The following is a 23,413-nucleotide window of genomic DNA, read 5'->3' on the forward strand; positions in this document are numbered from 1 at the left end:
TCTGCCTGTTCTATGACTCTGTCTGTGGGACTGTGTTTGCATTAGCCTGTGTCTGGTGGTCGTCTGTCTGCTTGTGTGGCTCTGTCTGGGTCTGCTCAGGTCTGGTGGTTGATCATTTCCATCTCTCTGGCTGGGTCGGACAGGTCTGCCTGTCTGGACCTCATCCCTCACAGTGCCTGCCTTGCACTGCCCATCTGCCTGTCTGGACCTCGTCCCTCACGGTGCCCAGCCTTGCACTGCCCATCTGGCTGTGTGCTTCACAACTCTGTGACCGACCATCTAACCAGCTATCTGGATGACTGGCTGACTAAATGAACGAATGGCAGGCAGGCTGGCTGGCTGCATGAGTGACCAGCTCTTCGTCTAACTTTGTGACTGTCTATCCGTGCGATTCTCCTCCATTCTGACCCTTGGTCTGGCTGACTGTCCAGCTGTCTGTCTGAACGAATGGCTGGCTGTCTTTCTGTCATCAACTCTCCCTGGGAGCATGTGTCTGACACTGGCCGTATAGGTCTCTCTGTCCCCTCTCCTGTGTCCCCTGCCCCACCAGTCCTGTGACCCCATCACTCCTCTGTCTTCTTCTCTCGGAGCAGGCTGTGCTTTCGTGAAGTTCTCCTCCCACACGGAGGCGCAGGCGGCCATCCACGCCTTGCATGGGAGCCAGACCATGCCGGTGAGTTGAGCTGCCCTTGGCCGTGGGGGTGGGCATGGAAAAGGGGTGAGGGGGACAGGGATGAAACAGGCCATAGTCTTACCATCACTGTCATCCAGTAGCTCCTGGCTGTCCTTCAGAGAGAGCACAAGTAGAGAAAGAGGTGCAGTCCCTGACTGTGGTCCCTTTCGTGGGTATATGCATGTAGGTGTGTGCAGATGTGGAGGTGAGCATGCAAGCGTGTGTGTGTGTGTGTGCATGGATGTATTACAGGTGTGCGTGTGTGGGTGAGTACACGTGTGTGTGAGCGTGCCTGAGAGAATACATGCATGCATGTGTGTGTGAGCGCATGTTTGAGTATGTCATTACTGGTAGGAGAGTATTTAATGTGAGTGCTGTGTGCACGAGGGGTGTGTGTGTGAATACAGATGGATAAGTGTGCCATTGTGTGCTAGTGTGTGTTTATGTGCGTGCCCGTGTGTGTTTCTACATGTGTGTGAGCGTGAGTGTGAGTATGCCTGGGCCCTGGGGGAGGAAGTGCATGTGTGTGCATCTGCAGGTGCATTTGCAGGCAGAGGTGTGTGTGTGTGTGCATCTGCAGGTACATTTGCGGGCAGAGGTGTGTGTGTGTGTGCATCTGCAGGTGCATTTGCAGGCAGAGGTGTGTGTGTGTGTGCATGAGTGTGTCCGTATTGTGGGTGATTGTGAGCATTTGTGAGCACATGCAGGTGTGTATAGATTGTGTGTGTGAGTGTGTATGTGTGTACATGTAAGGGTGTCCTAGAGGGGATGACACCTGGGTTGGATTTGCTGAGGACAAGAAGAAAGGCTGGGAGGTGGCAACAGGCAGCCCGGAGGAGCCATAGAAGATGGGGCTGCAGTTCGAGGCTGAGAAGCCTGGACTTTCTCCTAGGGCAGTGGGGAGCCACAGATGGTTTAGAGCAAGGGAGGAGACCGGCCAGGTTGATCGCAGATATCCCTTTGGGGCCAATGTAGGGGATGGGCAGGGTGCGAGACTGGAGGTTGGGAGGGCAGGGTGCAAGACTGGAGGTTGGGAGGCCAGGGAGGAGGCTGGGAGGCCAGGGAGGAGGCTGGAAGGCCAGGGAGGATGCTAGGGCAAGGTCCAGCTGAGGGAGGAGGAGGCCTGAGCTGGGGCCGGGTGGATGGGGAGGAGGCCTGATCAGAAAGCAGACGGTAGGGGAAGCCTGGATGGGAGCCGTGGACTCACTGGGTGAGGTAGGGATGGGGACCGGGGACAGGTCCCAGGGTCTGCAGCAGTAAGTAGCTGGTGGGACCAGGGAGTCACTAGGGATGGCCCTTCCCCTGAGGATGGGAGTCCCCGGGGGCCATCGTTGCTACACACACATTTCCAAATCTGCTACAAGGAAGATGGCACCTGGGAGGAACGACCCTCCCCTCTCAGCTCTGAAAACCCAAAGGGGAGGGGCTTAGCTCAGCACAAGGGTAAGGGTTCTCAGGATCAGAGACATCAGGGACAGGGCTGGTAGGCATCTGGAGGAGTGAGTTCTCTACCAAAGGGCCATGTCAGCCAAGACAGGGAGGCTGCAGGGTGCATTCTGCTGGGAGACAGTTCATCAGGGAGGAACTGGTAGAAGGGCAAGATATTTTTCTTCTTAAGCCCAAATCAGGGCATGGGGGGTGGGAATGGCCTCCTGGGCCCCTGAACCTAGGCCTCTCTCTCGCGCTCTTTTTTCTTTTTTTTTTTTGAGATGGAGTCTTGACCTGTTGCCCAGGTTGGAGTGCAGTGGTGAGATCTCAGCTCACTGCAACCTCCGCCTCCCGGGTTCAAGTGATTCAGCCTCCTAAGTAGCTGGGGTTACAGGCATGTGTCACCACGTCCAGCTGATTTTTGTATTTTTAGTAGAGACAGGGTTTTGCCATGTTAGCCAGGCTGGGATCAAACTCATGACCTCAGGTGATCTGCCCATATCGGCCTCCCAAAGTGCTGGGATTCCAGGCGTGAGCCACCACGCCCAGCCCCCAGGCTTCTCTTGACACCGATATCAGGATGTGTTGCCATGTCCCGACTGCACAGACAGACACCCCCTTGCTCACCACTGTCTTGGCTGCCCGGGGCTGCCCGTTGGCAGATTTCAGCTGTGTGGCACCTGTCCCATGGGGTGGGATGGCAGTCACCTGGTTTCTGTCTGTGCTCCAGCAAAGCAGGGCCCCCTGTCCCTAGAGGTGGCAGCCTTCCGCTGTCCGCCGGGTGGATGGAGCACAGGTTCATCTGCTTGCACAGGGCGCAAAACTCCGGGGCTGAACTCCCTGCTGGCTCCCGGCCCAGGGGACAGAGTCAGGATCATCTACTTGTCCCGTGTCCTTCCTCTCCTGTGGCCGGAGTCTCACCTGTTCTCAGGTGTCAGAGAGTGTTGGACGGTCATCCGTCAGTGCCCCAGTTGTTCCTTTCTGGAGGTTGGAGTTTCAGGTGTGTGGTGACAAAAGCAGGGTGGTCCACCTGAGCCTGCTGTTTTCCTTCGGAAGTGGGTTTCTCACCTGTTCTCAGGTGAGTGGAAGTCATAGGTACCTCCATCTATGGCTTTTCTCCATCTGTTTTGAGTGTGTGGCTGACAGTCAGGGCCCCCACCTGTGCCCCATCACAGCGCCCTAGGTCTGGGCGCTGCCCCTGTGCAGATGCTGCTGGGCCCAGGATGCTCCACGCGGTCCTTGCTGTGGCCCCTGCTCCTGGGACTGGGGGCCTGTGGACATGGCTGATAGCCACTGGCATTATGCCCCTCACCCAGGGGGCCTGAGCTGATGTGGATCCAGGGACCCCAGAGTCCTGGCTACCTCCCAGCCCGTTTCCCTCCCTGCTCGCTGCTGCCCCTGCAGGGAGCCTCCTCTAGCCTGGTGGTGAAGTTCGCTGACACCGACAAGGAACGGACGCTCCGGCGCATGCAGCAGATGGTTGGCCAGCTGGGCATCCTGACGCCCTCCCTCACACTGCCCTTCAGCCCCTACAGTGCCTACGCCCAGGCTGTGAGTGACCCAGCGATGGCTTTGGGGGTCCGGCTCCATCTCTCCTGTCTCTGTCTACTCTCTGTCAGGGGCTCCTGCCTCTTGGCCCATCTTCCGTCTCTCCCTCCATCTCCCTGACTCAGGGTCCTGTCCTGGTGTGGCTGAACCCCAACTCCAAATGGAGACCAAGCTCAGACCGAGCCCCTAAATCCAGAAGACTGAGCCCTAATCTCAAATTAACACCAAATCTTGGACTGAGCCCCAGAACCTGGCTGTGCTCCACATCTAGATTAGGCCCAATTCTGGCTGAACCTCGAAATCCAGACTGACCCCAAACTGCTATCTGACATGACCAAGCTCCACCTTGGCTGAGACCTGATCCCAAGTTGAGCCCCAGCTCCTGACTGAACCCCTATCCCAGGCAGAGCCTCAATTTCTAACTAAACTTTGATCCTACATGGAGCCTTGATCTCAGTCTGAGCCCTACTTCCTAACTGAGCCTTGATCCTAGACTGAGCCTTAGTCCCAGGCTGAGCCTCACTTCCTAACTGAGCCCTGATCCCAGTCTGAGACTTGATTCCAGGCTGAGCCTCACTTCCTAACTGAGCCCTGATCCCAGTCTGAGACTTGATCCCAGGCTGAGCCTCACTTCCTAACTGAGCCCTGATCCCAGTCTGAGCCTTGATCCCAGGCTGAGCCTCACTTCCTAACTGAGCCCTGATCCCAGTCTGAGCCTTGATCCCAGGCTGAGCCTCGCTTCCTAACTGATCCCTGTTCCCAGGCTGAGCCTTGATCCCAGGCTGAGCCTCGCTTCCTAACTGATCCCTGTTCCCAGGCTGAGTTCCAATTCCTAACTGATCCCTGCTCCCAGGCAGAGCCTTGATCCCAGGCTGAGCTCCAATTCTGATCCCAGCCTGAGCCAAAATACCCATCCTGACTTCCCCTCTAGTTACTGGGGAACCAAGCCTCCCCTCATGAGCCATGATCTCAGGCCAGCTGTCACCCCAACTGTGACACTTCTTCACCTCCAGCTCATGCAACAGCAGACAACAGTGCTGTCCACCTCGGGCAGCTACCTGAGTCCCGGCGTGGCCTTCTCACCCTGTCATATCCAGCAGATCGGCGCCGTCAGCCTGAATGGGCTGCCTGCCACACCCATCGCTCCTGCCTCTGGTGAGCCTCCGCCAGGAACCCAAGGATGAATGGGCAGGGCCGGGGCCAGAACCAGCCTCCCCATGACCCTCTTCTGCTCCACAGGGCTGCACTCACCCCCGCTGCTGGGCACCACTGCCGTGCCCGGCCTCGTGGCTCCCATCACCAACGGCTTTGCAGGTGTCGTGCCCTTTCCAGGTGGGCACCCTGCCCTGGAAACCGTCTATGCCAATGGCCTTGTGCCCTACCCAGGTAACTCGGGGTGGTCCTCTGGGGCATAGGAGAGTGTCAGGGAGTAGAGATGGTGTTTCTGGAACAAGTAGGAGTCCCTGCATCACAGTGCCCAGGGAACAGCAGGGCAGGCAAAAGGGTGTCTCGGCTGAGCAGATAAGAGCGGTGGACAAAGAAAGAGACGCCATGGCAGGGCGGTAACACTTCCAAACGGTGCACCTGGGTGTTTCCGAGCTTAAGTTCCAGTTCACTGACCCTGGGTGGGCTCCTCAAGTCTCTGACCCTCAGTTTGCTCATCTGGGAAAAGGGGCAGATAATATGAGTGGCCTCATAGTTGCATCAACAATTTAAGTCATGTGCAAAAGGCTTCACAGGCCACCTAGTTCCAGGAATGGCACCATCAGGTTTTTTTGTTTTGTTTTTTTGAGACAGGGTCTCACTGTCACCCAGGCTGGAGGGCAGTAGCATCATCACCCCCGCTTCTGAGGTTCAGGTGATTCTCCTGCCTCAGCCTCCCAAGTAGCTGGGATTACAGGCGCGTGCCACCGTGCCCAGCTAATTCCCGTATTTTTAGTAGAGATGGGGTTTCGCCATGTTGGCAAGGCTGGTCTCAAACTCCTGACCTCAGGTGATCCGCCTGCCTCGGCCTCCCAAAGTGCTGAGATTACAGGTGTGAGCCATCGTGCTCGGCCCAGAAATCTTATTCATCTCTATCATGTGGGGGGAGATATCGACGCCTGGATTCATTCATGTATTCATTCAATACAAAATGAATGACCCACTGATTTGGGCTGCACCGGCTTTCCTGAAGCCGCGGTCTTTCCTTTCTCTATGCTATGCCTACAATTTTAGGGCAGATATCTTCCAACATCTAATTTATGGGAAGTAAGTCATCTGTCTTTCCACCATGTGGGAGAATTTATTTTTTTTAATTATTTTTATTTAGTTAGTTTTAGAGACAGTATCTCACTGTGTCACTCAGGCTGGAGTGCAGTGGCGCCGTCACAGCTCACTTCAGCCTCCGTCTTCAAGGCTCAAGCGACCCTCACATCTCAGCCTTCCTCGTAGCTGGGACTACGAGCATGCACCATCATGCCTGGCTATTTTTAAAATTTTTGTATAGATGGGATCTTGCTATGTTGCCCAGACCTGAGATTCCTGGGCTCAGGAGATTCACCCACCTCGGCCTCCCAAAGTGCTGGGGTTATAGGTGTGAGCCGTAACATAATGGCTTTAACATTTTATTTTGAAATGATTGGAGGTTCACAGCGAGTTACCCAAATACCACGGAGAAGTCCCAGCTTCCCCAGTGCCAACAGCTTCCCTAACCACAGAACACTGTCAAATCCAGGATATGAACACTGGCGCCATACAATTGATTTCCCCTCTTATTTATTTACTTACTCACTTACTTATTTAGAGACTGAGAGTCTCACTCATCGTCCAGGCTGGAGTGCAGTGGTGCGATCATAGCTCACCGCATCCTTGAACTCTCAAACGCCTGGGCCGAAGTGATCCTCTCACCTCAGCCTCCTGAGTCACTGGGACTACAGCTACATGCCATTATGTTTGGCTAATTTTTGATTTTGATTTTGATTTTTTTTTTTTGTAGAAATGAGGATCTTGCTATGTTGCCCAGGCTGGTCTCAAACTCCTGGGCTCAAGCAATCCTCCTGCCTTGGCCTCCCAAAGTGTTGGGATTACAAGCATTAGCCACCACACCCAGCTGATTTCACTTTTTTTTTTTTTTTGAGATAGGGTGTTGCTCGGTCACCCAAGCTGGAGTGTAGTGGCACGATCTCAGCTCACTGCAACTTCTCCCTTCCTGGTTCAAGTGATTCTCCTGCCTCAGCCTCCTGAGTAGCTGGGATTACAAGTGCACACCACCACGCCCAGCTATTTTTTGTATTTTTAGTAGAGATGGGGTTTCACCATGTTGGTCAGGCTGGTCTCGAACTCCTGACCTTGTAATCTGCCTGCCTCCCAAAGTGCTGGGATTACAGGTGTGAACCACCGTGCCCGGCCTGATTTCACGACTTTTTGCATGCACTTTCTGTGTGTGTGTGTGTGGGGGGGTTCATTGCCATTTTGTCACAGATATAGACTTGTGTGTCCCCCACAGTGAAGATACAGAACTGCTCCAGCCCCAAAGTGAACTCCATGCTACCCACTTTGGAGTCACTGCCACCGCCACTATCCCCTGCCTTCTAGCACACCGTCTATTCGAGCAGAATTTTTTGGCTGAATTTTTACCCAGACTCATCAGCTTTGGTGGCCTGGACAACCTCTTCCCTCCCCCTCCCCCTTTCCTTAGTGGTAGCAAGAAGGCCACAGCTGGATGGGGGAACCACAGGGTGTCTGATGAGCAAACTGAAGTGGAGACGGAGACGGGGCAGCGGATGGGGGCAAGTGGCGATATGAGGTGGAGGCTGAAGTCCTGGTGAACCCAGAGAATAGAGAGGAGTGAAGGGTTCCCTTGGGAGGCAAAGGGGTCGGGATAGGGAGAGAGAGATGGAGGCGATGGTGAACTGTCTCTGGAGTCCGAGAAACCCCATGCCAGTTCAGCTCCTGCTGTTTGCTGAGTGGGCCTGTGCCAGTGGCTTCACCTTCCTCGGCCTCAGCTTCCTGGTACTACAGAGGGTTTAGCACAGAGGCGAAGCTGGGGGGGTGTGTTGGTTGCTCTCTTTCTGGCTCCTAAGGATCGGGGGTGGATGGAAGACTTCTGCTGCCCCCGCCCCACTTAACGCCTCCGTCTGCTCCGCAGCTCAGAGCCCGACTGTGGCCGAGACACTGCATCCTGCCTTCTCCGGAGTCCAGCAGTACACAGGTAGGAGGCAGCCCACGTGCCCACGCTGGGCTCGGGCCCCGCCCCCGCCTAGGGCCCCGCCCCCAGGGCCCGCCCCGGCCTTGTTCTTCTGTGCCCAGCCACGCCTCCTGCCTCTGGCCCCGCCCCTCAGGGCACACCCTTGGCCTCCCATATGCAACCCCTGGCCTTGTTCCTGGCTCCACCCCACCACCAGGTATAGCCGCAAACAGGACCTTCCCTTGTCCCTTAGGGTCAGCGCTTGCCCCTGGCCTCACCCTCTCATATTCTGTGCTGGGGAGAGGCGGTTCCCCTTGGTCACGCCTCTAGCCCTGACCCAACCCCTGCTCTGGGTCCCGCCGTTTACCTCCCTCATGCAGCTCCTAGCCCCGCCCCTCACATGCCGCCTTAACTCTGACCACGCCTCTCTGATAAAGTCCTGCCCCTACCTCTGGCTCTACTTCCCAAGGCTTGGCTGGGACCCCGCCCTCTGCTGCGGCCCCGCCCAACTCGTGGTCCTGCCCACATGGCCCTCTATCAAGTCACGGCCCCGCCCCACTCTTCCCCTTCACCCCTTGGCCGCGCCCTTCACTGTGGCCCCACCCCTCAAGCAGTGGTCCCACCCACTCTGCGCTGACTTATGACCTTGGCCCCGCCCTCTGCTGTGGCCCACCTCCTGTACCCCTCTCCTCATGCCACGGGGTCCACTGCCACCCCCAACCCGCGCCACCTCTTTGCCTTGGCCCTGGCCTCCACCGTGGCCCCGCCCCTCGGGCAATAGCCCCACCTCATTTTGTCCTAGTGTTCTCGGACCCTCCCTCTGACACTGCCCCGCCCCCAACACCCCCCCGAGCCATGGCCACACCCATTCTCGTTTTGGCCCGCCCTCTCGTGGCCCCGCCCCTCCCCAACGCCAGGGGCGCCCACGTGGCCTCACGCCCCTCCTCGCCCTGTGTCTTGCTCCGGTCTCCACAGCCATGTACCCCACCGCGGCCATCACGCCCATCGCACACAGCGTCCCCCAGCCGCCGCCCCTCCTGCAGCAGCAGCAGCGAGAAGGTGAGGCGGCCGCGACTTCCCCTGGGCGCCAGCCCCGCCCTCTGCCCGCCCCGTCCACCTCCAGGCTCCGTGTCTGGCCCGGGCGTCTGGGACCCGCAGGGCTGAGAGTGCGGCCTGGGAGCTGGACCGGCCGGAGTTGAGTCCTGGTGCAGTCGCTGGCCCCCTGGGTGTTCTCCGGTAACGGAATCTCCCTGTTTCCTCTTCTGAAAAGAGAACCCTGCTCGCCCCGACCCCATAGGAATAGCAGTGACTTCCTACCAACCCTCTCCAGAACCAAGATTTTTTTGGAGAGGAAACCCTTTTTGAGGATGGGGCATGGCACGATGAGGTATCTCAGGTAAACTGAGGCCTCCCCAGTAAAGCTAAAGCTGTTGAGGGAGGGAGGGATTAGATTCTAGAGTCTGACAGGGTTCAAATCCACACCGTTCTTGCCACGTGTGATAGCTCCCGCCTGTAATTACACAGCGTTTTGGGAGGCCAAGGTGGGAGGATTACTTGAGCCCAGGAGTCCAAGACTAGCCTGGCTTAGCAAGACCCATGTCTAAAAAAAACCAAAAAATTAGCCAGGAGCTGTGGTGCACACCTGTAGTCCCAACTACTCAGGAGGCTGGGGCAGGAGGATCACTTGAGCCGGGGAGGTCAAGGCTGCAGTGAGCAACTATATCCCTACTGGGTTCCAGCCTGGGTGAGAGAGTGAGACCCCATCTCAAAAAAGAAAAAAAAATTCCAAGCTGGTAACAACCCAAGTATTGTAAATCAGCAGGAAGATGGATAAATAAATTAGGATGGATCAGCACAATGGAATACTATACAGCAGTGAAAAGGATAAGTACCCAATGCTCACAATGACACAGCGTAACTTCATAGGCAGAAAACTGAGTGAAAGAAACCAGATACAAGAGACTCCACTTAAATGAAGTTTAAAAACAGCGGGCCAGGCCAGGCACGGTGGCTCAAGCCTATAATCCCAGCACTCTGGGAGGCAGAGACGAGTGGATCACGAGGTCAAGAGATCGAGACCATCCTGGTTAACATGGTGAAACCCCGTCTCTACTAAAAATACAAAAAATTAGCTGGGCATGGTGGCGCGTGCCTGTAATCCCAACTACTCGGGAGGCTGAGGCAGGAGAATTGCCTGAACCCGGGAGGCGGAGGTTGCGGTGAGCCGACATCCTGCCATTGCACTCCAGCCTGGGTAACAAGAGCGAAACTCCGTCTCAAAAAACAAAACAAAACAAAAACAGCGGGCCAATTGAGGTGGCTTAGGCCTGTAATCCTAGTATTTTGGGAGGCTGAGATGGGTGGATTGCCTGAGCTCAAGAGTTCAAGACCAGCCTGGCCAACGTGGCAAAACCCTGTGTCTATTAAAAATACAAAAAATTAGCTGGGTGTGGTGGCAGGTGCCTGTAATCCCAGGTACTGGGGAAACTGAGGCACAAGAACTGCTTGAACCGGAGAGGTGGAGTTTGCAGTGAATCAAGATTGCACCATTTCAGCCTGGGTGACAGAGAAAAACTCTGTCAATAAATAAATAAGCCAGCCAGCCAGCCAGGTGTGGTGGCTCAGGCCTGTAATCCCAGCACTTTGGGAGGCTGAGGCAGGGGGATCACAAGGTCAGGAGACTGAGACCATCTTGGCTAACAGTAAAAACCTGTCTCTACTAAAATATGAAAAATTAGCTGGACATGGTGACATGTGCTTGTAATCCCAGCTACTTGGGAGGCTCTAAGGCAGGAGAATCCCTTGGACCTGGGAGGTGGAGGTTGCAGTGATCTGAGATCACTCCACCGTACTCTAGCCTGGTCAACAGAGCAGACTCCGTCTCAAAAAAAAAATCAGGTATGGTGGTTCAGGCCTGTAATCCCAGCACTTTGGGAGGCCAAGTTGGGTGGATCACCTGAGGTCAAGAGTTTAAGACAAGCCTGGCCAACATGGTGAAACCCCGTCTCTACTAAAAATACAAAAATCAGCTGGCATGGTGGTGCGCACCTGTAATCCCAGCTACTCGGGAGGCTGAGGCAGGAGAATCACTTGAACCAGGAGGTGGAGGTTGCCGTGAGCCGAGATCGCGCCACTGCACTCCAGCCTGGGCAACAGAGCAAGACTCCATCTCAAAAAAAATTAAATAAATACAATTTAAAAAATGAAAACAAGGGAAAGCTTGCTGGATGCGGTGGCTCACGTCTGTAATCCAGCACTCTGGGAGGCCAAGGCAGGAGAAACACTTGAACCCAGGGCAGTGAGCCGAGATCACGCCACTGCACTCCAGCCTGGGCGGCAGAGGGAGACCTTCTCAAAACAACAACAACAAAAAATTTAAAAACAAACAAAAAAACCTTTATCAGTGACATGTTAAGAGAAAAGAGAGATGGGGACCTAGTAGAAACGGTGGCACTGTTTTCTACATTATGTGGTTTAGAAATGCATGATACTGGCCCAGCACGGTGGCTCACACCTGTAATCCCAGCACTTTGGGAGGTTGAGAGATCGAGACCATCCTGGTCAACATGGTGAAACCCTGTCTCTACTAAAAAGTACAAAAATTAGCTGGACGTGGTGGTGCGCACCTGCAGCCCCAGCTACTCGGGAGGCTGAGACAGGAGAGTCGCTTGAACCCGGGAGGTGGAGGGTGCAGGAAGCCGAGATCACACCACAGCACTCAAGCCTGGGCAACAGAGCGAGACTCTGTCTCAAGGGGGGAAAAAAAAGCCTGGCACAGGGTGGCTCACGCCTATAATCCCAGCACTGTGGGAGGCCAAGGTCACGAGAGCGAGACCATCCTGGCTAACATGGTAAAACCCCGTCTCTACTAAAAATAGCAAAAAAAAAAAAAAATTAGCCGGGTGTGGTGGCAGGTGCCTGTAATCCCAGCTACTCTGGAGGCTGAGTCAGGAGAATCACTTGAACCAGGGAGACGGAGGTTGCAGTGAGCCAAGATCGCGCCACTGCGCTCCAGCCTGGCAACTCTGAGACCGAGGACTCTGTCTCAAAAAAAAAAGAAAAAAAGAAATGCATGATACTACATTAAATACCGTGCTTGGCCTTGGAAAAGACCCAGAATGTGCACATGGAAACGGCCTCTGAAGGGCTGCATGTGAGTGACTGCAGTGGTGGAAGGAGAGTTGTCTGAAATCAGACAGTCGTGACCCCGGATGGGGAAGGCCTAGCTCACGGCACAGCGGCGGAGCGGTCGGAGGGTGTGCGGGGCGCGGCGTGAGCTTCCTTCTGAAGGTCAGCGCCGCTGGCTGCGGTTTTCAGTGTCTGCCGACAGCCTTTAGTTGGGGATGAATCAGCGCGTGAACAAATGCAAAATTCAGGTTATGCTCAAAATCGTTCAGTCACACTGGAGAAAACTGGCATTTCAAAAACAAGCATCGGCCGGGAACCGTGACTGATACCTGTGATCCCGGCACTTTGGGAGGCTGAGGCAGGTGGATCACCTGAGATCAGGAGTTCGGGACCAGCCTGGACAACATAGCGAAACCCCGTCTCTACTAAAAATACAAAAATTAGCCGGGCGTGGTGGTGGGTGCCTGTAATCCCAGCCACTTGGGAGGCTGAGGCAGGAGAATCACTTGTACCCGGGAGGTGGAGGTTGCAGTGAGCCGAGATCGTACCACTACACTCTAGCCTATGCGGCAGAGCAAGACTCCATCTAAAAAACAAACAGACAAAAAGCAAGCATTTGCTAGGTACAGTGGCTGACACTTGTAATCCCAGCACTTTGGGAGGGTAAGGTGGGAGGACTGCTTGAGGCCAGGAGTTCAAGACCAGCTTAAGCAACATAGTGAGACCCCATCGCTGCAAAAATTAAAAAGTTAGCCAGGCATGCTGGTGTGTGCCTGTGGTTCCAGCTACCTGGGAGGCCAAGGTGGGAGGATCTCTTGAACCTAGGAGTTAAGAGGCTGCAGTGAACTATGACTGCGCCACTGTGATCCAGCCTGAGTGACAAACAGACCCTGTCTCTTACAACAAATTTATTGCTGTCAAGGGCAGGGATTACTCTTTTTGTGAGGTGTGAATGGGAGAAGGGCATTTTTAGGTTTGGAATTAGCAGATTTGGGGGACTGTTTAGGGCTTCAGAGGAGCAAGGTTTTAAAATGCTGTTGTTGGGCCGGGCACGGTGGCTCACGCCTGTAATCCCAGCACTTTGGGAGGCCGAGACGGGCGGATCACAAGGTCAAGAGATCGAGGCCATCCTGGCCAACATGGTGAGACCCCCCCGTCTCTACTAAAAATACAAAAAAAATTAGCTGAGCGTGGTGGCGCGTGCCTGTAGTCCCAGCTACTCGGGAGGCTGAGGCAGGAGAATCGCTTGAACGCGGGAGGCGGAGGTTGCAGTGAGCCAAGATCGCGCCATTGCTCTCCAGCCCGGCGCCGGTCGACAGAGTGAGACTTAAAAAAAAAAATGCTGTTGTATATTAACCATCCACTGGGGGTTTGGAGAGGGGACAATTTAGGGTAGTGTCTGTAACTTAAAAAGAATGATTTATGGTTGGTATATTATTTTATTGTTTAATTATCTGTGGTTTTAGGATATCTGGGACTGGGGACCAGATAATTCTCTTTTTATTTCACCTGATTTTGTTTCTGCATCATCTGAGTTTGGAAAATTATCCAAGGTCTGGAGAGTTATCCCTGTCTGGGGCTTGAGAAAGTGAAATTAAAAAAATTTTTTTTGGCCAGACGTAGTGGCTCATCCCTGTAATCCCATGACTTTGGGAGTCCAAGGAGGGAGGATCTCTTGAGCCCAGGAGTTCCAGACCAGCCTGGGCAACATGGGGAAACCTCTACAAAAATTAGCCAGCCCGGATGCGGTGGCTGACCTGTAATCCCAGCACTTTGGGAGGCTGAGGTAGGCGGATCACTTGAGGTCAGGAGTTCGAGACCAGCCTGGCCAACATGGTGAAACCCCATCTCTACTGAAAACAAAAATTATTCGGGCGTCGTGGTGGGCGCTTGTAATCCCAGCTACTCGGGAGGCTGAGGCAGGAGAACTGCTTGAACCCGGGAGGCGGAGGTTGCAGTGAGCCGACCTTGAGCCACTGCACTCCAAGGCCTGGACGACAGAGCGGGACTCCGTCTCAAAAAGAAAAACAAAAAACATATTTGGCCAGGCATGATGGCTGAAAACCAGACTTTTACAAACGAGTTTTATTTTAGAGACATTATTATTATTGCAAAGATGTTACCAAGTTTCCTTATTCTGCACTCCCAGCTCATCTGACTTTCGTACACGATCGGGAGTTTGAGGTTTAGGGAGGGATTTTCTGGAGGGGGGGCTTCCTGGGGAGTTTTCAGGTATCCGGGGTCGGGGACTGAGGGTTGATCTGGGCTGTGGGTCTTGTCAGTTACCTGGAGTCTGAGGATCACCCGTGGTGCAGAGTAGCCCAGTGTGGGACGTCTGGTGCAGGCGAGGGGTGGGTGTGTCCTGTCTCCGTCCCCAGCCCGTGCCGAGGCCCCTTCCTTCTGGGTGTCTGGGTCACCCCTCTCCCGACAGCTGGAGAAGCCGGATGCGGGCTCCAGACCTGTGCCCCTCCCCCGGGGGGGGGTCCGCCTCCTCTCCTTGGGGGCTTTATGTCTTTCTCTCCCCCACCTGCAGGTCCCGAAGGCTGTAACCTGTTTATCTACCACCTCCCCCAGGAGTTTGGAGACACGGAGCTGACGCAGATGTTCCTGCCCTTCGGCAATATCATTTCCTCCAAGGTGTTTATGGATCGAGCTACCAACCAGAGCAAGTGTTTCGGTGAGTGGCCGGCGACGCCCCTCCCCATCCGCCCCGACGCCCCTCCCCATCCGCCCCGACGCCCCTCCCATCCGCCCCGACACCCCTCCCTATCCGCCCCGACGCCCCTCCCCATGCGCCCCGACGCCCCGCCCATCCGCCCCTACACCCCTCCCTATCCGCCCCGACGCCCCGCCCATCCGCCCCTACACCCCTCCCTATCCGCCCCGACGCCCCTCCCCATCTACCCCCACGCCCCTCCCCATCCATCCCGACACCCCCATCCGCCCCGACGCCCCTCCCCATCCGCCCCGACGCCCCTCCCCATCCATCCCGACGCCCCTCCCCATCCGCCCCGACGCCCCTCCCCATCCGCCCCGACGCCCCTCCCCATCCGCCCCGACGCCCCTCCCCATCCGCCCCGACGCCCCTCCCCATCCGCCCCGACGCCCCTCCCCATCCGCCCCGACGCCCCTCCCCATCCGCCCCCATGCCCCTCCCCATCCATCCCGACGCCCCTCCCCATCCGCCCCGACGCCCCTCCCCATCCGCCTCCCTCACTTGCACCTGCGCAGGAACAGGGCTAAGAGGGTTTGGTCAGGGGCAGGGCTGTGCTGAAATAACTCACAATCAGAACCAGCACGTGGTTCACGCCTGTGCTCCCAGCACTTTGGGAGGCTGAGGTGGGAGGATCATATGAGTCCAGGAGTTCAAGACCAGCCTGGCCAACATGGAAAAATCCCCATCTCTACTAAAAATACAAAAATTAACTGGGTGCCGTGGCAGGCACCTGTAATCCCAGCTACTGGGGAGGCTGAGGCAGGAGGATTGCTTGAACCCTGGAGGCGGAGGTTGCAGCAAGCTGAGATCGCACCACTGCGCTCCAGCCCAGACAGCAGAGCAAGACTCTGGCTCATGTAGAAAACAAAAACAGCAGAACGAACCTGTGTGAAGCCCATACTGTACATCAGGCACTTTCCAGCCCAGCACAGAATGAGGCTGACAAAAACCCCTTCCTTCCAGGGAGCTCATGGTGTTTTTGGCTTCCTGTAGAGCGTTATCCGGTGACGGAAATGTTCCTCCTTGGAGCCGTCTGATACCACAGCACCAGCCCCACGTGGCTACTGCACACTTGAAATGTGGTCAGGGTGAAAAGGAACTGAGTTTTTATGTAGGGTGTAGGTCAGGGAGTTTTAAATGATGGAAGAAAAATCTTCTCAGAAAATAGAGACTGGTGAGGTGGAAGCGGGAACGTTATCCCGGGTGATCAGGAGGAGGTGATGTTAGTACTGAGACCTGGGGCTGGGCGTGGGGGCTCACGCCTGTAATCCCAGCACTTTGGAAGGCTGAGGAGGGCGGGTTACTTGAGGTCAGGAGTTCGAGACCAGCCTGGCCAACATGGGTGAAACCCCGTCTCTACTAAAAATACAAAAACTTAGCCGGGTGTGGTGGTGGGCACCTGTAATCCCAGCTCCTCAGGAGGCTGCAGTGGGAGAATCGCTTGAACCCAGGAGGCGGAGGTTGCAGTGAGTCAAGATTGCGCCATGGCACTTCAGCCTGGGCAACAAGAGCAAAACTCCATCTCAAAAAAGAACAAAAAACAAAAGCCCTTGCCTTTTTTTTTTTTTTTTTGAAATGGAGTCTCGATCCATCAGCGAGATCTCGGCTCACCACCACCTCCATCTCCCAGGCTCAAGCAATTCCTCTGCCTCATCCTCTCGAGGAGCTGGGATTACAGGTGCCCACCACCACGCCCGGCTAATTTTTGTATTTTTAGTTCACCGTGTTGGTCAGGCTGGTCTCAAACTCCTGACCTCAGGTGATCTGCCTGCCTCGGCCTCCCAGGGTGCCAGGATTACAGGCAGAAGCCACCACACCCAGTCATGAGGTGGAGTATTTCTGATGGCCTCTGGAGAGAAACTGGAGCAGAGACACTGACAGAGATGAAGAAAAAGAGACAGAGCTGAGACAGAAGGCGGGGAAGAGAGAGAGAGAGAGAGAAAAGACTCAAAGACAGAGAAACGGAGACCATTAACCAGGCATGGTGGTGTGGGCCTGTGGTCCCAGCTACTCAGGAGGCTGAGGCACAAGTTCGAGGCTGCTGTGAGCTGAGATTGTGCCACTACACTCCAGCCTGGGTGACAGAGTGAGATCCTGTCCTCCCTCCCCCAACAAAAAAAAAGAGAGAAACAAGGATGCACACACAAAGTCAGCTGGAGACACAGATCCTGGCTGAACAGAGGGCTTGGAAGGAGACAGGCATCCCGTGTGGAGAAGGTGGCCCTTCCAGGACCCTCAGAGGCCCCACCTCGCCTCTGTGCCAGCCTGGAAGTCTCAGCAGAGCAGACCCCAAGATAAGGAGTGAGTGCCCCGTCCTCAGAGGTATGCAAGTCCAAAGCCAGGGCTGCTGCTGTGTGTCCACCACACACCCCCTGGGCTGTGCAAGTGTGCAAACACAGACCTGCCCCGGACCCCGTGAGCCAGGAAGCCAGGGCCACAGCGTAGGAACAAGCCGAGGACGGCCGCCGTGCCAACCGTGGAGGTCGCCCCCGTTTCTGCAGGCTTCGTGAGCTTTGATAACCCGGCCAGCGCCCAGACAGCCATCCAGGCCATGAACGGCTTCCAGATTGGTATGAAGAGGCTCAAGGTGCAGCTGAAGCGGCCCAAAGACCCGGGACACCCCTACTGACCGCGCCCACGGCCGCCCCGAGGCTGTGGGCATGGCCCAGGTGAGCCGCCAGGCGGCCCCACCCCCGCCCCAGCCCCCACTGCCCCACCCCCCCCCTTGTCCGAAACCCCCTCCCGCGGCCCGCTTCGTGCTCCAAACCTTCCCCAGGTGGGGTGATACTTCCAGAGGCTGCAGAAAACCTCCGGGTTGGGTTGGCGGGCACAGAGCTGGACGTAGACACCCCCAATCCCGCTGCGGTCAGGGCTGGAGTAGAGGGCGGGAGCGGGGTAGGGACTGAGGTGAGCCCAGGCCCATCGAGGGCGGTTAGGGAATCCTTCCCAGAGAAGGCTTTGAGGGATGCATAGAAGTTCGCCTGAGAGGCCAGGTTTGCCCTGAGGTTGGGGGTGCAGTGGGGAGGGCTTCTGTCTGTCCTATGAATCTGTTTTCCCTGCTGAAAAACCCCAAACCAGACAAAAATGTTAAGTGCCCACCCCAGACCCCAGACCCAAAGGTTGGACCCCAACTCGGAACCAGGGCTGGAGAGAGGAGGGTGGGGACAGTGCCCAGGGCCTGGTCCAGTCGGCCTTGACACTTTCCAGTCTCCCTCCTCCATTTCCACCAGTTCCCCTGGGATAAGCGGCCCCTCACTGGGTGTCATTCTTACCCAGTGAGTTGATGGAAGAGTGGAATTCATGCGCCACCCACCATGGTGTAAGAAAACTAACAACACAACCAAACCCAGCGTATTTTGCCGTCAGGGCTAACTGCCTTCTCAACCATTTTTTTGGGAGGGGGACGGGATGAACAGTAAACCTTGTGGGGCCACCGTGGGAACTCAACCCTGGATCTCAAACCTCGATGAGCCTCATCTGTAAAATGGGCGCAGGCGGCAGAAACGGTCCACCTAGGGAACGGAGGGGGTTTCTCTTCACAGCCGAGCCCGGAACCCACCACCTAAACAGCAGTGGATAATTCGTTGTGATTTTTTGTGGTTGTGATTTTTCCATCACCATCACCGTCATCAAAGAGCCTTGCCTAGAGCTGGCAGAGTAGATGCTCAGTCAGAGGCTCCCTGGGCTTTTCACATCCCCCTGGGTCGGCACACACGGATCTGGGAGTGTTTAACGGCACAAAACGCGCCTTCCGGAGCTGCCAACCAGAAGCGAAATCCAAAGCCGCTGTCTGCGATCCCTTCACTCTCAGTCTGCCCTTTTTTTTTTTTTTTTAAATTGAGCATCTGTTATGTGCTAGGTACTGTCCCAGTGCTCAGGGACGCAGCTGTGAATGAACAGAAACGGGGGTGGGGGAGGCAGGGGAGAAACTGCCTTCGCGGACCTTAGATGGCAGGACGCGGGGAAGGAGAGACAGAAAGCAGACAGAAATATCTGTCCCCAGCTGCCAGAGGAGGAGGAAGACGGGCTTGGTGATGGTGACGTGAGGTTCTTTGAATGCTGGGTCTGTCGGCCTCTGAACTGTGGCCTTTGTGGGATCTGTTCTTTTGGAAACCATGGGAGCCCTTGGGTTCCTAGATCCCGGCCTGGCCAGGGCAAGGCGGGTGGAGCCGGGTGGGGAGGCGGTGCCCACCTGTGTGGCCCCTAACGCCCGTCCCTTCTCCCCCAGGTGAGGGGCCTTCCCATCCCAGGAGGGTTTTCCGCTTCCAACCGATCCAGGAACTTTTCCATAAATTACAACCGTTCTTTGGACACCAGCCCTTTCTTCCCCTCGCCCCCGCCCCCCTCAACTGGAGGCCGCCCGGGGTGGGGAGGGGGCTTTGTGGTCTGTCCCGGGGCAGGGGCAGGGGTGGGGAGAGGCTCCTGAATTGGGGGCAGCAGCGTTCACACACCCCCTGCTTTGGGAAAAACACCCTGGCTTCTTCCCCACCTAACTCGGCGGCCTCCCCGAATGAAACCACCACATTTCCTATATATATATATATGCATATATATATAGAGCTATAGACGGTAGATATATTTTTTTTGAGTACGGATCATGGGACCAAACCTTTCCGACTTCCTTCCATCCGAGTGGAGTGACCCTGGGCCGGTCACTCAGCGGGGACACAGGAAGGGCTGAGGTTGGTGGGACCCCGGGGCAACGCGTACCAGGTGCCCCTTCCCCCCACCTCCCGGCTGGCACATCCCACCAGGACTTCTGGCAACCCCTCCCCTCCACCACTGATTCTCCAGGGCCGTGGAACTCTCATAGCTTGGGCGTCCCCGGTCCCAGCTGCAGCCTCCAGGCCCCACCTGGCCCCGTCCTCCCGGATAGATAAAGGTACAACAGAGATGCTCTGGCCGGCCTCAGCCTTCTCTGCCCCCCTCCCTGACTCATAGCCTTACTCATGTGAGCAGAAGCCCTTAGCTTTCCGTCGGAGGGGGAGGCAGACAGGGTTGCGGGGAGGCTCCCCCTGCCCCTCACCACCCCCTCCCAAGGCCAGGCAGCCATCGCCCCTGCCTTCGCATCACCAGCCTCCAGTTTAAGGTCTTGTAACCAGGATTGCCAAGCGTAGCGGAAGACCCCTGCCCGGACTGGCCCAGCGCCCCGTTTGCCGGAGATGACGAACTTCATAGTGACCTTCATACCTCTACAGAGATTTCTTTTTTTCTTTTTTTTTCTTTTTTTTTTTTTTTTTTCCGGTCTTTCTGAGCAGGTACAAAGAAGAAAAGAGAAGAAAAAAAAAAAAAAAAAAACACAAATGGGGAGAAAACAGAAAAAAAAAAAACAATCCGCCATGAACTTTTGTTTCCCAGTTGGGAGTGGGGTGGGGGGGACTTTGTGGGGTGCCTCTGTACAGCTGCCCGACCCTCGACACCCACGTCTAAAGCACAGAATCAAGTTCGTTTGGACACCCAGCGAGGCCTCTTACCCAGCGAGGCGCCAGAGAACTTCATAAGCTCAAAGGAAAAAAAAAAACAAAAAAAAAACATTTAAAAAGAAGAAAAAAAAAAAAAAACAAGCATTTTTTTTCTTTCTACCAAAATGTGTTGACTGACCCGGAGAGGGGGGGCGGTGGGGTGGGGGGAACCACACAGCAGAGAAAAAAAAAAAAGAAAAAAAAAAAAAGAAGAAAAAAGGAAAAAGAAAAAAAAAATCTTCTGAACCAACGCGTTTCGATATTCCGGAGTTTGATAAGTGTCTGAGACTCTCCCCTCGCGTGCCTGTGTTCCGTGTGTCTCTGTCTGCAACCGTGTGCCAATCGGCCCGGAGGGGGCCTCACCCGCGCCCCGGCGCCCGCCGAGCCCCCGGGCCTGCTTGGGAGTGCCGTGCGTCCTTCTGGGCCATGTTTACTGCCTGTAAATACCATTTTTATACTCCACCTCGAAGACCGTGATTTGTACGACGTACTCTATTTCTGCTATGAGTAATTTCATGAAGTTTCAACTTGCAAACTGACTTTTGGGACAAACCAACACACCACACACACACACACACACTCACACACACTCACACACACAGAAAAGAAAGCAAAGACCCTGGGACTTCGGGTTGCCCTGGTGTGAGTTGTGTCAAGGAAGACTTCCCGTGGCTGGAGAGCTGCCTGTTGCTGTTGGGTGTGTCAGGTCAGAAGCGGCAAAGCGTCTTCATGTCCAAAACGCCTCTCTTTGGTCTGAAAAACAAAACAAAACAAAACAAAAAAACTAAAAATTTATTTAATAAAAGTTTTACTTGCTAAAGGGCTGACTCTCCCGTTTCTCTCCTGTCTCTCTCATCCGCACAGACCGAGTGTATCTGGCCCCGTCCGGCGCCCAGGCTGGACACAAATGCAGGTTTAGTGCAAGGGGCTGCAGGAGGCCATATTCAGAGATGCCAAATATAGGTATAGGTGCCAGGGACGGGCACGGTGGCTCCCGCCTGTAATCCCAGCACTTTGGGAGGCCGAGGCGGGTGGATCACCTGAAGTTGGGAGTTCGAGACCAGCCTGGCCAACATGGTGAAACCTCACCTCTACTAAAGTGTGTGTGTGTATCTGTGTGTGTGTGTGTGTGTGCGCGCGCATCTGTGTCTGTGTGTGTGGTGGCACATGCCTGTAATCGCAGCTACTCAGGAGGCTGAGGTATGAGAATCACTTGGACCCAGGAGTCAGAGGTTGCAGTGAGCTGAGATCACGCCACTGCACCCCATCCGAGGCAACAGTGTGAGACTCTTTCTCAAAAACAAAACAAACAAACAACCCAGGTCTAATGATCTGGGATCTGGGAGCTGTCTGCTGAAGCCACAGGCACTCATTCATTATATCACACTTTTTTTTAAGGCAGGGTCTCACTCTGTTGCCCAGGCTGGAGTGCAGTGGCACCATCTTGGCTCACTGCAGCCTCAACCTCCTGGGCTCAAGCAATTCTGACTTAGCCTCCTGAGTTGCTGGGACTAAAGGTGTGCACCACCATGGCCAGCTAATTAGCTAATTTTTATGTTTTTTTGTTTGTTTGTTTTTGAGACGGAGTTTCGCTCTTGTTACCCAGGCTGGAGTGCAATGGCGTGATCTCGGCTCACCGCAACCTCCGCCTCCTGGGTTCAGGCAATTCTCCTGCCTCAGCCTCCCGAGTAGCTGGGACTACAGGCACGCGCCACCATACCCAGCTAATTTTTTGTATTTTTAGTAGAAACGGGGTTTCACCATGTTGACCAGGATGGTCTCGATCTCTTGACCTCGTGATCCACCCGCCTCGGCCTCCCAAAGTGCTGGGATTACAGGTGTGAGCCACCGCGCCCGGCCTATGTTTTTTTGTAGATATAGAGTCTCGCTATGTTGCCCAGGCTGGTCTCGAACTCCTGGGTTCAAGTGATCTTCTGGCCTCTGCTTCCCAAAGCGCTGGAAATACAGATGTGAGCCGCCACCCACAGCCAACAGATGTTCAGCTAAAGTCACTCTGGTCTGTTCTCACGGAGACAGTCCAGTGCGGGAGAGAGACACTATAGAATAAATTGTACAGTTTTGAAAAAATGCCTGTAATCCCAGCACTTTGGGAGGCCGAGGCGGGTGGATCACGAGGTCAAGAGATCAAGACCATCCTGGTCAACATGGTGAAACCCCGTCTCTACTAAAAATACAAAAATTAGCTGGGCATGGTGGCGCGTGCCTGTAGTCCCAGCTACTCGGGAGGCTGAGGCAGGAGAATTGCCTGAACCCAGGAGGCGGAGGTTGCGGTGAGCCGAGATCGCACCATTGACTCCAGCCTGGGTAACAAGAGCGGAACTCCGTCTCAAAAAAAAAAAAAAAAAATGCAGGTAAAATTCATGTAACATAGAATTTATCATTTTATCTATTTATTTCTTGTTTGTTTGAAACAGGGTCTCGCTCTGTCACCCAGGCTGGAGTGCAATGGTGCGATCTCGGCTCACCGCAACCTCTGCCTTCTGGGTTCAGGCAATTCTCCTGCCTCAGCCTCCCGAGTAGCTGGGATTACAGGCATGTGCCACCATGCCCAGCTAATTTTTGTACTTTAAATAGAGACGGGGTTCCGCTGTGTCGGCCAGGCTGGTCTCGAACTCCCGCCTCAGCCTCTCAAAGTCCCGGGATCACAGGTGTGAGCCACCACGCCCGGCCACCGAATCGTTTTTCACAGCGGCATTTTGACCATTTCGCATTCCCACATACCGTACAGGAGGGTGCGCGTCAGCACCCATAGTTGCTACACCATAGATTGATTTGCTGATTTATTTATATTTATGTATTTATTTAGACAGGATCTTGCTCTGCCACCCAGACTGGAGTGCAGTGGCACAATCGTAGCTCTCTGCAGCCTCGAACTCCTGGGGCTTAAGTGATCTTCCTGCCTCAGTCTTCAGAGTAGTTGGGACTACAGGCATGCACTACTATGCTCTGCGAATTTTTTTTAGATTTCTGTAGGGATGGGGTCTTGCTATGTCGCCCTGTTCAAGTAGGCTGGATGCAGAGGCTCACACCTGTAATCCCAGCACTTTGGGAGGCTGAGGCAGGAGGATTGTCTGAACCCAGGAGTGCAGGACCAGCCTGGGCAACAAAGAGAGACCTTGTCTCTACAAAAAAAAAAAAAAAAAAAAAAAAAAAAAAAACAAATGATTAGCCAGGTGTGGTGGTGCACGCCTGTGGTCCCAGCTCTTCTGGAGGCTGACACAGCAGGACCACTTGAGCACAGGAGGTCAAGGCTGCAGTGAGCCACGACT

The 23,413-nt window shown here is 55.0% G+C and overlaps 1 protein-coding gene across 50 annotated transcripts in view; it reads left to right on the top strand.

Annotated features, from left to right (window-relative positions):
* Window positions 1–20,943, top strand: part of CELF5 (CUGBP Elav-like family member 5) — a 76,306-nt gene extending 55,363 nt beyond the window's left edge. For 13 of the 50 annotated variants that reach the window (XM_054250594.2, XM_078361491.1, XM_078361485.1 and 10 more), the window contains 9 exons: window positions 594–673; window positions 3,506–3,652; window positions 4,663–4,804; window positions 4,889–5,035; window positions 7,779–7,841; window positions 8,793–8,876; window positions 14,479–14,622; window positions 17,163–17,330; window positions 18,890–20,943. In XM_054250594.2, the coding sequence (XP_054106569.1) occupies window positions 594–673; window positions 3,506–3,652; window positions 4,663–4,804; window positions 4,889–5,035; window positions 7,779–7,841; window positions 8,793–8,876; window positions 14,479–14,622; window positions 17,163–17,290 (935 nt within the window). In that variant the 3' untranslated portion in view covers window positions 17,291–17,330; window positions 18,890–20,943. Of the gene's footprint in view, window positions 1–593; window positions 674–3,505; window positions 3,653–4,662; window positions 4,805–4,888; window positions 5,036–7,778; window positions 7,842–8,792; window positions 8,877–14,478; window positions 14,623–17,162 lie in introns of all 50 variants that reach the window. The other 37 variants (XR_008478770.2, XR_008478771.2, XR_013531235.1 and 34 more) reach the window with 5 other exon arrangements.
* The last annotated feature ends 2,470 nt before the right edge of the window (window positions 20,944–23,413 follow it).

Source organism: Callithrix jacchus, chromosome 22 (assembly GCF_049354715.1).
Source record: "Callithrix jacchus isolate 240 chromosome 22, calJac240_pri, whole genome shotgun sequence".
In the NCBI taxonomy this organism is placed as follows: Eukaryota; Metazoa; Chordata; class Mammalia; order Primates; family Cebidae; genus Callithrix; species Callithrix jacchus.